At 44.0% G+C, this 13,047-nt stretch overlaps 1 protein-coding gene across 3 annotated transcripts in view; it reads left to right on the top strand.

The window, feature by feature from the left end:
* Window positions 1–13,047, top strand: part of USP18 (ubiquitin specific peptidase 18) — a 63,832-nt gene that overhangs the window by 40,404 nt on the left and 10,381 nt on the right. For 2 of the 3 annotated variants that reach the window (XM_040345360.1, XM_040345359.1), the window contains exons 6-10: window positions 665–811; window positions 2,978–3,067; window positions 4,727–4,891; window positions 7,624–7,755; window positions 9,410–9,459. In XM_040345360.1, the coding sequence (XP_040201294.1) occupies window positions 665–811; window positions 2,978–3,067; window positions 4,727–4,891; window positions 7,624–7,755; window positions 9,410–9,459 (584 nt within the window). The remainder of the gene's footprint in view (window positions 1–664; window positions 812–2,977; window positions 3,068–4,726; window positions 4,892–7,623; window positions 7,756–9,409; window positions 9,460–13,047) is intronic. The other variant, XM_040345361.1, reaches the window with a different exon arrangement.

The raw sequence follows: 13,047 nt of genomic DNA, 5'->3' as shown, positions 1-13,047 counted from the left end.
TCCATCCAGAGTCATAGAATACTATGACATCATACTGACCTCACAAGTTCGGTTAAAAAAATAGGAACTTGTTTTAAAATGATCTGATGGTTAACTAACCGATAGAAAAAAACGATCGTCTGTGGGTACGTCTATCGGTTAAAAATCCACGCATGCTCAGAATCAAGTCGACGCATGCTTGGAGGCATTGAACTTCATTTTTCTCAGCACGTCGTTGTGTTTTACGTCACTGCGTTCTGAAACTATAGTTTTTTTAACCAATGGTGTGTAGGCAAGACTGATGAAAGTCAGCTTCATCGGATATCTGATGAAAAAATCCATCAGTTCGTTTTCATCGGATGAACCGATCGTGTGTACAGGGAATTAGTATGTGTATGTATGAATGTGAGTAGGCTGTAAGGTCCTTGAGGGCAGGGACTGATGTAAATGCACAATATATATATGTAAAGTGCTGTGTAAATTGACAGCACTATATAAGTACCTGTAGTAATAATAATAATAATAATAATAATAACAATGGGTTTTTAATTACGAACTGACTGGAGTAAAAAAGTGTTATACAAGCATGTGAGCTAGCCTAACAAGCTCCATCTAACACTGAAATATCTGTTGAGAAAAGATGGGTTTTGATGGAATTACTCCAACTGTTCTTTTTTTGTGGCAGACAGAGAAGATGAGAGCATTGTATACCATTCAATTGGGGGAACGTATCACATGTCAGAGGTGTTCCCAGCAGAGGGCTGCCAACAGCGACCTCCTAGCTATTTCACTCCGAATCTCCTACTCTAAGTTCCTCAGAAAACTAACATTGGTAAGTAGTAGGGGAGAAGGGGGTGGGGGTCAACAGGGTTGGGGGTTTGTGTTACCATAGCTTCCAGATAAAACAGGACCAGGTTCCTTTTATGAAGGGGTTGCACAGGTTCGTTTTTTATTTTCTAAATAGGTTCCTTTAAGCTAGTGCATTGTTGGTTCACTTACCTTTTCCTTCCATTTCCCTTCTAAATGTTTTTTTTCTTTGTCAGAATTTCTCACTTCCTGTTCCTTCTCAGTAAGCTTTCCCCCATCATCCGAGCCGTTCTGGCTGAGGGTTAGTCAGTGTGCTCGCCTCCTCCCTTGGGACTACATTCCTGCGGGGGGACAATCCGAGCCGTTATTGCTGGGGGTTAGTCACCATGCTCGCCCCCTCCCTTGGGACTACATCCCTGCGGGGAGACAATCCAAGCCATTATGGCTGGGGGTTAGTCACCATGCTCACCCCCTCCCTTGGGACTACATCCCTGCGGGGAGACAATCCAAGCCATTATGGCTGGGGGTTAGTCACCATGCTCACCCCCTCCCTTGGGACTACATCCCTGCGGGGAGACGCTCACAGTGTCTCCCCGCAGGGATGTAGTCCCAAGGGAGGAGGCGAGCACGCTGACTAACCCCCAGCCAGAAAATCTCGGATGATGGGGGCAAGCTTACTGAGGAGAATCAGGAAGTGAGAAATTCAGACAAAGAAAAACATTTATGCTCTGTACACACGATCGGTTCATCCGATGAAAACGGTATGATGGATTTTTTCATCAGATATCCGATGAAGCTGACTTTCATCAGTCTTGACTACACACCATCAGTTAAAAAACCGATCCTGTCAGAACGCGGTGACGTAAAACACAACGACGTGCTGAGAAAAATGAAGTTCAATGCTTCCGAGCATGCTTCGACTTGATTCTGAGCATGCGTTGATTTTTAACCGATGGATTTCCCCACAGACGATCGTTTTTTTCTATCGGTTTTTTAACCATCGGATAATTTTAAAACAGGTTCTAAGTTTTTTCACCGATGGGAAAAAAACGATGGGGCCCACACATGATCGGTTTGTCTGATGAAAATGGTCCATCAGACCGTTTTCATCAGACGAACCGATCGTGTGTACGCGGCATTAGAAGGGAAATGGAAGGAAAAGGTAAGTGAACCAACAATGCACTAGCTTAAAGGAACCTACCGTATTTATCGCGATATAGCGCGCTCCCGCGTATACCGCGCACCCCTAAAGTTGCCCACGAAATTCCTGTAAAAAAAATGTTATATGATTTTATTACTTACAGTTTTGGTGTCTTCCCAGCGTCCATTGTCCGGTCCGGCGTCCGTCTGCGGCCTCAGGGGTGTCCTCCCGGCTTCTCCAGCGCACGCCTCAAGTCGAGTCCCTGCTTCCCGTGCTCAGTTCGAACGCCTCCGCCGACATATACCGAGTGCAGTACACTCGGGTACATTCGGCAAGGCTCGGCTTCGCTCGCGCTTACGCTCTGTGACGTTTATGCGTGAGCACGAGCAAAGCTGAGCCTAGCCAAATGTACCCGAGTGTACTGCACTCGGTATATGTCGGCGCAGGATTTCAAACTGAGCGCGGGAAGCGGCTATCGGCGTATATCGCGCACCCACGATTTTCCCCTTATTTTAAGGGGAAAAAAGTGCGTGATATACGCCAATAAATACGGTATATAGAAAATAAAAACAAACCTTTACAACCCCTTTAAGATCTTCCTATATGTATTGGAGATTGACTAAACATGGTGGATAATTCATTTTGTACTCTTCTGTTATGTTGCTTTGATTGAGGATTTTCATTGTTCATGTGTTTGTTTTTCTTTCCACAACCCAAAAATGTAATGGTGTGTCCTCACAGAGCTGGGGTTCTGGGTTCAGTTCCCACTTGTGTGCATGGAATTTGTATATTCCCTTTGCTTGAGCTTGGAGCACCGGCAGGGGACCCCAGAAGAGGAGGATCGGGGCTGCTCTGTGCTGCTCTGAGATTTGCCTGAACAAAGATGGTTTCAGCCTTCTGAAAAGAAAAGCAAATGAACGCATAATCAGGAGTACTGTGAGAAAATAAATTCTGAGGGCAGGAACTGATGTGATTGGTCTGTAAACTCTGTAAAGCTTTTTTTCTTTTTTTCCATATTAATGTAAAATGCCATGTTTGTGTCTTTATCAGGAGCGCACACTGCGGAGATACTTTCGGTCACATGAAACACATGACGACAGAAACTTGTGCTCCAAATGTAAAAGTAGCAGAATAGTGAAGGTACTTGATGCTTCTTTATATTTACCTAAAACCAGGCCATGGCCTTCAAAGTCACCATTTACTGAATGTCTGATGCCGCGTACACACGATCGGTCAAACCGATGAGAACGGTCTGATGGACCGTTTTCATCGGACCAAACCGATCGTGTGTGGGCCCCACCGGTTATTTATCCATAGGTTAAAAAAAAGCAATCTTGTTTTAAATTTAACCAAAAATCCACGCATGCTCAGAATCAAGTCGACGCATGCTTGGAAGCATTGGACTTCGTTTTTTCAGCACGTCGTTGTGTTTTACGTCACCGCGTTCTGACACGATCGTTTTTTTTAACCAATGGTGTGTAGGCACGACTGACCATCAGTCAGCTTCATCGGTTAACCAATGAAAACGGTCCATCAGACCGTTCTCATCGGTTTGACCGATCATGCGTACGCGGCATAAGAGCCCACACAGTAAATAGGAATTTATAGAGGTTTTGTATTTTCTTTCCTAATTTATTGTGGTCATTTTAAATATTATGTATTTGTTTGTCTAGCCTTAGTCTCCTTTTCATGTGTTTTCCTCCATCTTATTATCAGCTGATATGTACAGAGCTCAATAGCTTAAGCTAAAATATACACACACCCTGGCCTAATGAGACGGCTCCATTCAGGGTTTCAGTCAGATAAATCTAGTTTTGAGGCAGACGGCAACCCCTGTACTGTCTCTTTAGATAACTCTGATGCCCTGTAAACACGATCGGTTCATCCGATGAAAACGGTCTAATGGATTTTTTTCATCAGATATCCGATGAAGCTGACTTTCATCAGTCTTGCCTACACACCATCAGTTAAAAAAACTATCGTGTCAGAACGCGGTGATGTAAAACACAACGACGTGCTGAGAAAAATGAAGTTCAATGCTTCCGAGCATGCGTCGACTTGATTCTGAGCATGCGTTGATTTTTAAAAGCCATTAAAATTGATGCATCCTATTCTCGGTATTAGCCCTCCTGCATCTTGGTTACTATTTTGTGATGATTCTGTTGTTCAAACTTCAGCTTGGTTATTTTGCATGTATATGTACACCTTGGCCCCTGCGTGGGTGTGAGGTAAGCCTGCTCATTCTTCTTTGTTTGAGATGAAAGAGGAAGTAAACCCCCCTAGATTGTTTGTACCTATAGGTAAGCCTATAATAAGGCTTACCTATAGGTACTGTAAATATCTCCTAAACTTACACCATTTAGGAGATATTTACTGTGAACACTACCGATGACATCATCGGTGCATGCGCTTTGAAGGAACGGCTGCCTGTGACGTTTCTTCAGAGCCCTGTTCGGTGACCAGCGGCTCCCACGCATATGCGCGGGAGTGACATCATCGGCATCGCAGCTCTGACCATTCACAGCGTGAACACAGAAGAAACACTGGGGAAGATGACAGTTGTGTGGGCACCGCTGGAGGGCTTTGTTCTAAGGTAAGTATTTCATAATGAGCTAGTATGCGATGCATACTAGCTCATTATGCCTTTGTCTTACAGGGGTTTTTTTTCCCTCTTATTGGGGTTTTCAACCTCCTTAATAAACATTATAGGAACAGAAAAAATATTATTATTATTATTATTATTATTATTATTATTATTATTATTGTTATTAATAATAAAAAATAATCTTTGTATTACAGGTGACACACTTAAGATCGTTGCCACGCACACTAAACATTCACTTGAAACGCCTGAGCCAAAAAAATCCGTTGCAGAAGGTCAACAGAACGCTGTCCTTCCCGCCAGTCCTTAATCTCCGTGAGGTTCTTGATCCAGAACACCTACCGCCAGAGGAATATTCTATGGTGAGACAATATATTATTCAGCACCATCTAAGATATGCAGTGTGCATAAGGGGTGTGGCTTATGGTAGGGGCGAAGAAGGTAGTTTAAAGAGATAGTAACCTTAAAAAAAAAAATGTGTTCCTTTAAAACATGTTAAATGGCATAGTGCTTGTGCAGTGTTATTTTTCCCTTTGTATGCTGTACAAAACTTGGTGGAACCTCCCTGTTCCTGTGCCCCCAAGGTGCACTGACCACAGTAATCATGGCTGCTGATCCATGATAACTTGGTCAGTTTACGCCCCTTCACCAGGTGGCACTCTCCCTCTCTCTCCCTCCCTGCCTGTCAGCTCCTGTGTTTAAGCTGCCCCTCCCCGCCTGTTACTATTCCGTGTGGCAGTAAAGTTTGTTTTTACAATTACTGCCAGATCCTCTGTTATAACAAGATATACTACACAGTGTATGCGTTTAAAAAAAATCTGCAGCTAAACACCTTATTTCACATTGCCGATATGCGGTCACGTGACCGCCCGAGCTGACATCAGAGGGAAATCTCAGCCCCTCCCACTGTAGTCCTTCGATCAGGATAGGAGAGCGGTGGGCGGTCACGTGTCCGCACATCGGCGATGTGAAAAAAAGATATTTAGCAGCAGAAGGAAAAAAAAAACACACACACTGTGTAGTATAGCTTGTTATAACAGAAGGGCTGGTAGTAATTGTGAACACTAAGGCCCAGATTCACAAAGGAGATACGACGGCGTATATCCAGATACGCCGTCGTATCTCTGAGTCTGGGCGGTCGTATCTATGCGCCTGATTCTTAGAATCAGTTACGCATAGATTTCTATTAAGTCCGACCGGCGTAAGTCGTACGCCCGGCCGACGCAGTACAGATACGCCGTTTACGTTAGGCTTTTCCCGGCGTAAAGTTACCCCTGCTATATGGTGGCGTACATGCGGCGTACCAATGTTAAGTATGGACGTCGTTCCCGCGTCGAATTTTGAATATTTTATGTCGTTTGCGTAAGTCGTCCGTGAATGGACGTCATTTACGTTCACGTCGAAACCAATACGTCCTTGCGGCGTGCTTTGAAGCAATGCACACTGGGATATTTCACGGACGTCGCATGCGCCGTTCGTGAAAAACGTCAATCACGTCGGGTCATGGTTATTTTACATAACACACGCCCACATCTTCACAATTTGAATTAGGCGGGCTTACGCCGGCCTATTTACGCTACGCCGCCGCAACTTTCTTTTGAGAATATGTCACTTACCTGCAAAAGTTGCGGAGGCGTAACGTAAATAGGATACGTTACGCCCGCACAAAGTTACGCGCATCTACGTGAATCCGGGCCTGACTTTGTAACCACTTTAAATACTCGGGGTGACACCATGCTTGGAAAGGCTCCCGAGTACGGGATAACCATACCCATGTTTATCCAATGTGCATACAGTTGTATTTAGTTTGCCAGCTATCAGCGCAAAGTGGGAACAATCATTACATAAATTGATGAATCAAAAAACATTATGAAAGGGCGGCCAGTTACATATACAGCCATGATGGACTGTTGTCTTTTGATTCACTGCAAAAAATAGAAGCCAGTTCTTATGGTCTTATGTACAGTAGGTGTCACAGATTTTGTGTTTCCAGCGTGATGTGATCACGCTGGAAACCGGCGATATGAGGCTGTGCTCCCCACGAGATGTTGTGCATCCATAGGAATCCATTGTGGGCGGCGAGCGGGAGGAGCGACATAGCTCGGCGCTCGCTCCCAGTGACGGGGATCGTGGGTGTCAATCTCGCCGCTAGCAGAGGTGAGATTGACACAATATCGGTGGGAGGTACTGTACAATATAAATGTAGAAAAGTGACGGCAGAAAAAGACAGAGTAGTCTATCGAGTTTGCCCATTTTTTTCGTTTGTTAACTTTATTGTCAGACTATAGATCTATGTTTGTCCCAAGCATATTTGAAGCCATTTACTGTTGACTGTCTCACTACCTCTGCTGTAAGAACAATTCTTCTAAATCCATTGTATCTACTCTTGATTGTATCCCACCATATCAAAAGCCATTGTCTTTGTTATTTTCTTTGTTACATTTGGATGACTACAATAAAAATGTTACTATGTAAAAAGTCAACTCTACCTAAATGAGATCATTTATTTTAAATTGCTAAATTGAATTGCCACGGTTATATTTCCCAGGCAATCAGAAAGCAAGAGTTCCTTGGAGACCTTCTCCGATAAGGACATAAAGGTGTCACTCTCTCCTGCTGTCTGTTTCCTGGGTAGCATTGCCACCTGACCATCTTTGGATTGGACTGACCAGTTTTTGAAACCACCATTTGGGTTCATAAATTGCTATGGAGAGCATTCACATTGGCCACTGTGCTTAACAAATCAGATATATAGATAAATATTTTGGGTGTACTCTTCCCAGGGCTTCTGTGGCCTTCCTTTATAATTACAATGTAATTATATTGTTACAATAGGCTTAATTTCTGGGAAAATCAACAGGTATTTGTGTGCACTTGCAGTGCTTTTAAAGGGATAAAACATAAGGAAATATGCATTATTGTAGGGATGCGCTGTATTTTTGTTTTTCGCCCAGATATTTCTGTGATTCTGGAGTTCAGCAGTAAATATGTCTCTGTGTGCTCATTGATTCCCCTGTGCAACCCTATTGCTGGGATCCCCTGGGGCCTCCCAAGGTAAATTTATTCTCACCTGCCTTGTTTTGTTGTCTTTCAGCTGTGCTATAATTATCGCCTGTTTGCCGTCGTGGCACATTCTGGCACTGGCGGTCTTGGTCACTTCTGCTGTTACATCAACAGTCACAAAGATGGCAGATGGTATTTCTTCAATGACTCCAGCGTGTGCAGGGTGAGGCAGTGTTCATGGAATGTGCTCTGACAATTCACTACACTTGTCCTTGAAAAGTAGAGGAGTTATAAACATGAATTACTCTTCAATTTATGGAAATATGACCTCAAAGTGATATTAACGCTTCTGTGTTTTTAAAAAAAAAACAAACATGTTATGGCTTGTAAACATGACCGAACATGTCCACTGAAACTGGTCCGTCGGACCAGTTTCCGCGGACATGTTCGGTCGTGTGTAGGGCCGACCGGACAGCTTCCCGGCCTAGCGGACAGGTTTCCAGCGGACAAAAGTTTCTTAGCATGCTAAGAAACTTGTCCGCTGGAAGCCTGTCCATCGGACATGTCCGATGGTCAGTACGACTCATCGGACATGTCTGCTGGCCCGAAATCCCACGCATGCGTCGAAGTGATTCGACGCATGCGTGGAAGCATTGAACTTCCTGGTGCGCGCACGTCGCGGCGTAATCGTCACTGCACATTCTGTCCGCGGGGAATTTGGTCTGATGGTGTGTACACACATCAGACCAACCGTTTTCATCGGACATGTTGGGTGGTGTGTACGAGGCCTGATACTTACCTGGTCTGTATAATGGTTTTGCACACATCAGCCCTGATCCTCTTCTTTTGAGGTCCCCCAACGGTGCTCCTGGCTCCTCCCCAGAGAAAGTCGCATGTCCTGGGGGCACCGATGCATGCTCACTCCGAAGCCGCTGCTCTATGCATCCATAAGACACATAGAGCTGCAGCTTCTTATTGGCTCACTGGCTTTGATTGACATCAGTGGGAGCCAATGGAGGAGAAAGAGTCCATATACAGCCAAGGTATTCATGAACATCGCTGGATTGGAGGGAACTCAGGTAAAGATTGGGGGGGCTGGAGGGAGCCGCTGCACACAGAAGGTGTTTTACCTTCATGCATAGAATGCATGAAGGTAAAAAAAAACTTCAGCCTGTAGAACCACTTTAATATTTATTGATTGATGCGTACAGATTTTAGCAAGCTTAAAACTATCAAATATATTTAACACTGTACTTAACTGCCAACCAAACCTGCCACCCCCAGTTATTTTTTCAATCATCTGGGTTCTTTTTAAAAAAACTCACCCACACAGCGAATTGTCTTGCCGAGATCCACTGTTTGGGTGTTATACAGTGGGTCCCACACAACCATCCTGGTCCTCCTCAGCTGGGTGCCTCTTCTGGGTGCAGGTGGTCAGCTACTAAGGACGTGCCAAGCTTGTTCTCGGCCCGCTCTGTGTGCCTGATTCTGCAGCCCCTTGGGGAGATGTGATGTAAGTATCCCAGAAGGCTTCAGGACCACGGACACAACATTGTGGCCTAGGCCAGAATTGTGGTAGGGGGCAGAGCCAAAGGAAAAAACAAATTCCCCTTTTGGGAATTAAGTTCTACTTTAATGTGGTAAAATATGTTTGTGCCTCTGCCCCTCCCACAATTGTGAGATTTCCTGCAGTAGTTTGTATCTCTGACAACTAACCTCACAAAACTGGAATATAATTTTTGAGTAAAATTACGTTTTTAAACATGACATTGTAGGTTGTGTTTTGGATGCTGATAGTCAAACTTTTATTACTGGATTGCTGTTTTATTTTTAAACTAGTTCTTTAGACACAAGTTTAATAGTTGCCTCTCTTCTAGGTGTCCTGGGATGACGTCAAATGTACATACGGGAACACAACCTTCCGCTGGTGCGTATATAAGGGATGAGAAAACCCCATAGCGAGTATGCAGGGAACATTCATTCTAAAATGATAGCAGCACTTTAAAATCATCCTCAGTTGGATGGCCACTTCCACAATAATACTTTCAAGAAAATTGAGTACTGTCCGTGATATTTTTTTTATTTGCACTAAATCACAATTTTTCAGGACAAGCTTTCGGGGTATGTGCCCATCTTCAAAGTCCAAGCAGTACCTATACGCAAGTTTTAGCAGAATGTTGAAGTAAGGCACTCTATGAGGGGGAAAAAACACAAACATACATACACTGTATGTATGTGTTGCAATGATAATTAAACTAGGATAGTTAGTGAGATAAGGCTAGCCATAGACAAGCGAATGGGTGCAGGAAAGAAAATCAGTCAGTGTTGATGGGGGGATCCCTCCCATGAAGCCATTGTGTTCTTCTGGCAGGGAAGGGGGGGGGGGGGCAGGTGAAGACAGTGATTATTGTACTGAATAGTGTGGTCTAGTTGTGAGAAATTATTTCCCACAGGTTGCATAAATTATCTTCCTTATGTTCCTCACACGGGGCACCAAAAAAATAATAATTCTTCCTTATGTTCCTTGATGGTGTGTCTGTGGAAATTCATCCTTGTTTGCAACATCTGTCCTTTTTCCCCAACAGAAGATTCTTTGCTACATCGTTCGCATTGGATCTGGTACACAACATTACTGGAGGTGCAGTTGTATGATCCTGGGATATTAAAGGTCCCTTTTGTGTCCCCATTTGTTGCTCAGTTTACATTGTTTTTTGTTGCAGGGCCTAGTTCCTTAATCTGTGACTTCATAATCAGAATTAAGTTTCCTGCGGATTAGTTTATGTCTGAGGTTGGGTGGTTGTCTGAAAGCCAGTATTGAGGTTTTATTCTCTATTAGCCTCGGTTCACATTGGAGCGATTTGTCATGCAATTTGAGAGATCAAATCGCATGACAAGTCGCAGCCTATTGGCGGCAATGACACTGTTCCAATCGGTGCGACACCGATTTTGCGGGGGCCACACCAATTTGCAAAAGTAGTTCCTGCACTACTTTTGCCAATTCAAGTGCGACTTCAACAGATATCTGTGTATGAAGCCACACAGATGTCTATCAAGTAGCAGCTAAAATTGCGCTGACCTTGCTACTTTGAAATCGCGCTACTTCAAGTGAAGTAGCATGATTTCAAAGTAGCATTAATGTGAACCAGGTTCTAAATCTTTGATAATCTTTCTTATCTCTTCTAGTGCTGGATTGTATGTGGTTACTAGAGGTATATGGTTATTTGTGTTTTCTCTTTGTATTGAAGGTGATTTTCTCTTCGGGTTTTCAAGGTTTTGTTTATGCTGGTATTGATGGGTTTGTCCTTGTAATCCCGCTTATGGAAAGGGTGTGCTAGTGTTCTTAGATGGTCTTCTGGCTGTGTATGATGGCCCATTTAGTGTGTTATGGGTGAAAATTGGAACTAATAAGCATACCTCCCAACTTTTTTAAATGGGAATAAGGGACACCTATCAGCAAAAGTATGCAGGCATAGGACACACCCCCTTGTCACGCTCCCTTAAAGGAGAATTGTACAAAAAACAAGATTGGTTAAACCCACAAGTACCTTTTTTTTTTACCCCTACATTTCCTTTATATTGGCTTATGGAATGTACAAATGCAGCAATTTAGAAATCACCTGAAAGGTTTAGCGCTATAAAACACTTTTTGATAGATAAAAGGTGCATTTTATACACATCTATAAAGATCAAGCCAAAATGAGGGACAAATGAGGAGGAATGAGGGACAGAGGGACATTTCTCCAAATCATGGACAGTCCCTTGAAATCAGGGACAGTTGGGAGCTATGAATAAGGAAGAGTTTGGGCTGCTGAAACAGAGGATTTGGGGAAAAAGTACATTGTGCCGTATGATGGCAAGTCTTTCATTTTTATTTTGGTTATAGTTTGTGTATCAGGTTGTTCCTTAACCACTTCAGCCCCGGAAGGATTTACCCACTTCCTAAACAGGCCATTTTTTGCAATACGGCACTGCGTCATTTCAACTGACAATTGCGTATTCGTGCGACGCTGTACCCAAACAAAAAAAATTCTCCACAAATAGAGCTTTCTTTTGGTAGTATTCGATCACCTATTTTTTGCGCTATAAACAAAAAAGAGCGGCAATTTTGAAAAAAAAAACTGTATTTTTTACTTTTTGCTTTAATAAATATTCCCTAAAAAACTAAAAAATAAATCTTCATCAGTTTAGGCCAGGGGTCTCCAAACTGCGGCCCGAGGGCCAGATGTGGCCCTTTGCTAGCCTTTATCTGGCACTTGGGGCACTATTCCTCCCACTGACACCAGCAATGGGGCACTATGTTTTCCACTGATACCAATGATGGGATACTATTCCTCCTACTAATACCAATGACGGGATAATATTCCTCCTACTAATACCAATAATGAGGCACTACTCCTCCTACTGGCCACCAACCCTTAGGCCATATTTATTCTCACTGATGCTGGGCTCGGGACATTTGCGGCAGACAGATTGTACACTTTTGACACTTTTTTGGGACCATTGACATTTATACAGCGATCAGAGCTAAAAATAGCCACTGATTACTGTATAGATGCCACTGGCAGGGAAGGGGTTAACACTGGGGGGTGATCAAGGGGTTAAGTGTGTCCTAGGGTGGTGTTTGTGGGGGCAGTGTACGTACAGGGAGTACAGAGAGATCGCTGTTCCTGATCACTAGTGAACAGTATATCTCTCTCTACTTCCCTGGCAGAATGGGGATCTGTCTGTTTACATTGACAGATCCCCGTTCTGTCTTTCTCTATAGCGATCGTGGGTTGTCGGCTCCAGCGTCATGCTGCGGGCGCACCCCTTATAAATCTTGATGCGGCCGCTGTACAGCTACGGTGTGTAAGGACGGCGGCTGGTTGGCAAGGTGTTAATCTTTCGCTGGAATGTCTGCAAAGTCCTTTTTGCGTCAGGAGAGTTCAGTGTATTTGCACAAGGATTTTTAATCCGGAAACCTTGTGGTATGAGATTAATATTTATGTATCCTGAGAGAGAGAGAAGATGTCACTGTTGATCTGTTTCCTTTGTGATTAGGTTGGTTAAGCTTCTTCATCCGGCTATATGCAATATCTCCCCTCTTGCTTGAGATGATCGTACTGTTCGTGATCATTTTTTTATTTGCACTAACATACAATTTTTCAGGCAAAGCTTTTATGGTATGTCCCCTTCATCGAGGTCCAAGCTGTACTAATACACAAAGTTTTAGTAGAATGTTAACCACTTGCCGACCGCCGCATGTATATGTACGTCCACAGAATGGCACGTACAGGCAGATGGGCGTACAGGTACGTCCCCGCCTTACCGCGGGTCGGGGGTCCATGCGGCGGTCGGATTCCCGCGGGGAGCGATCCGGGATGACGGCGCGATCGCTCCCCGGAGCTGAAGAACGTGGAGAGCCGTATGTAAACACGGCTTCCCCGTGCTTCACTGTGGCGGCTGCATCGATCGAGTGATCCCTTTTATAGGGGGACTCGATCGATGACATCACACCTACAGCCACACCCCCCTA

Source organism: Rana temporaria, chromosome 3 (assembly GCF_905171775.1).
Source record: "Rana temporaria chromosome 3, aRanTem1.1, whole genome shotgun sequence".
In the NCBI taxonomy this organism is placed as follows: domain Eukaryota; kingdom Metazoa; phylum Chordata; class Amphibia; order Anura; family Ranidae; genus Rana; species Rana temporaria.
The sequence above is the reverse complement of the archived record's forward strand: the minus strand, read 5'-3'. Positions and strand labels throughout refer to the sequence as shown.